The following is a 1,162-nucleotide window of genomic DNA, read 5'->3' as shown; positions in this document are numbered from 1 at the left end:
TTTAGGAAAAAAGGCCGAAGGGAAAACAGGAGAAGGGAAATTTTATGGAATCTTCCAGATTTTTTCCCATGGATGAGAAGGAATCTTGCTCCAATACCCAATTTTGGATATGGGGTAACAACTTTTAGTCCAAAAATTCCAAAAAAAAATACCAGGAAACCTAAAAATCCGTGGATTGTGGGAAGAAAGATGGGATTTAAAGGATCAAAGGGAGGCAGATCCCATGGGATTATTCCAGAAAGTTCCTCACCAGCGGATCCCGGATAATTTCCCGCCAGGAATGACAGACCAGGCTCAGGTTTTGGTACAGATCCAGCACTGGCAGGAGAGCAAAAATATTCCTGAGGATTTCAGCAGGAAGAGAATCCATGGATCCCTGAGGGAATTCCCAGTTCCGAGTGCCCAGGAGGCCGTAGTGGGAATCGGGAAGAGGCTCCACTTCCAGCTCTTCCCATTCCTGCTGGAGCAGTTGGGGAATTTTCTCCTGGGGTTCATCCCAAAGATCCAGCTCTGGGGTGGGAATTCCTGAGGGTGCAGAGGGAAGAGGTCTTTTCCTGGAATGTGCAGTTGGAGGTGGCACGGAGAGCTGGGAATGCTGGAAAAGGCAGGAATCTGGAGGAGAAGAGGAACAGGGATCCAATGGATCCTCCTCGATCCCGCGGCTCCGGATCCCGCAGAAATCCAGGATGCTCCTCTGGCGGCCGGGGGCTGCAGGGGGGAAAGCGGGAATGAATTCCATGGGAATGAGGGGAGGAAATCCATGGGAATGAGGGGATGAATTCCATGGAAATCAGGGGATGGATTCCATGGGAATCAGGGGATGAATTCCATGGGAATCAGGGGATGAATTCCATGGGAATCAGGGGAGGAATTCCATGGAAATCAGGAATTAATTCCAAGGAAATCAGGGGATGGATTCCATCGAAAGCAGGGGATGGATTCCATGGAAAAGCAGGAATGAATTCCATGGAAATCAGGGGATGGATTCCAAGGAAATCAGGGGAGGAATTCCAAGGAAATCAGGGGATGGATTCCAGGGAAATCAGGAATGAATTCCATGGAAATTGGGGGAGGAATTCCATGGAAAAGCAGGAATGAATTCCATGAAAATCAGGAATTAACTCCATGGAAATCAAGGGAGGAATTCCAAGGAAATCAGGGG

At 48.7% G+C, this 1,162-nt stretch overlaps 1 protein-coding gene across 1 annotated transcript in view; it reads right to left on the bottom strand.

Moving 5' to 3' along the window:
* The window catches only part of FBH1 (F-box DNA helicase 1), a 30,955-nt gene extending 30,201 nt beyond the window's left edge, over positions 1-754 (bottom strand). The window contains exon 1 of the mRNA XM_033514356.1: positions 251-754. Coding sequence (XP_033370247.1) covers positions 251-739 — 489 coding nt within the window. The 5' untranslated portion in view covers positions 740-754. The remainder of the gene's footprint in view (positions 1-250) is intronic.
* Between the last annotated feature and the right edge of the window lie 408 nt (positions 755-1,162).

This window comes from Parus major, chromosome 1A (genome assembly GCF_001522545.3).
Source record: "Parus major isolate Abel chromosome 1A, Parus_major1.1, whole genome shotgun sequence".
In the NCBI taxonomy this organism is placed as follows: domain Eukaryota; kingdom Metazoa; phylum Chordata; class Aves; order Passeriformes; family Paridae; genus Parus; species Parus major.
Note: the sequence above shows the minus strand (reverse complement) of the source record. Positions and strands in the feature narration are given on the sequence as shown.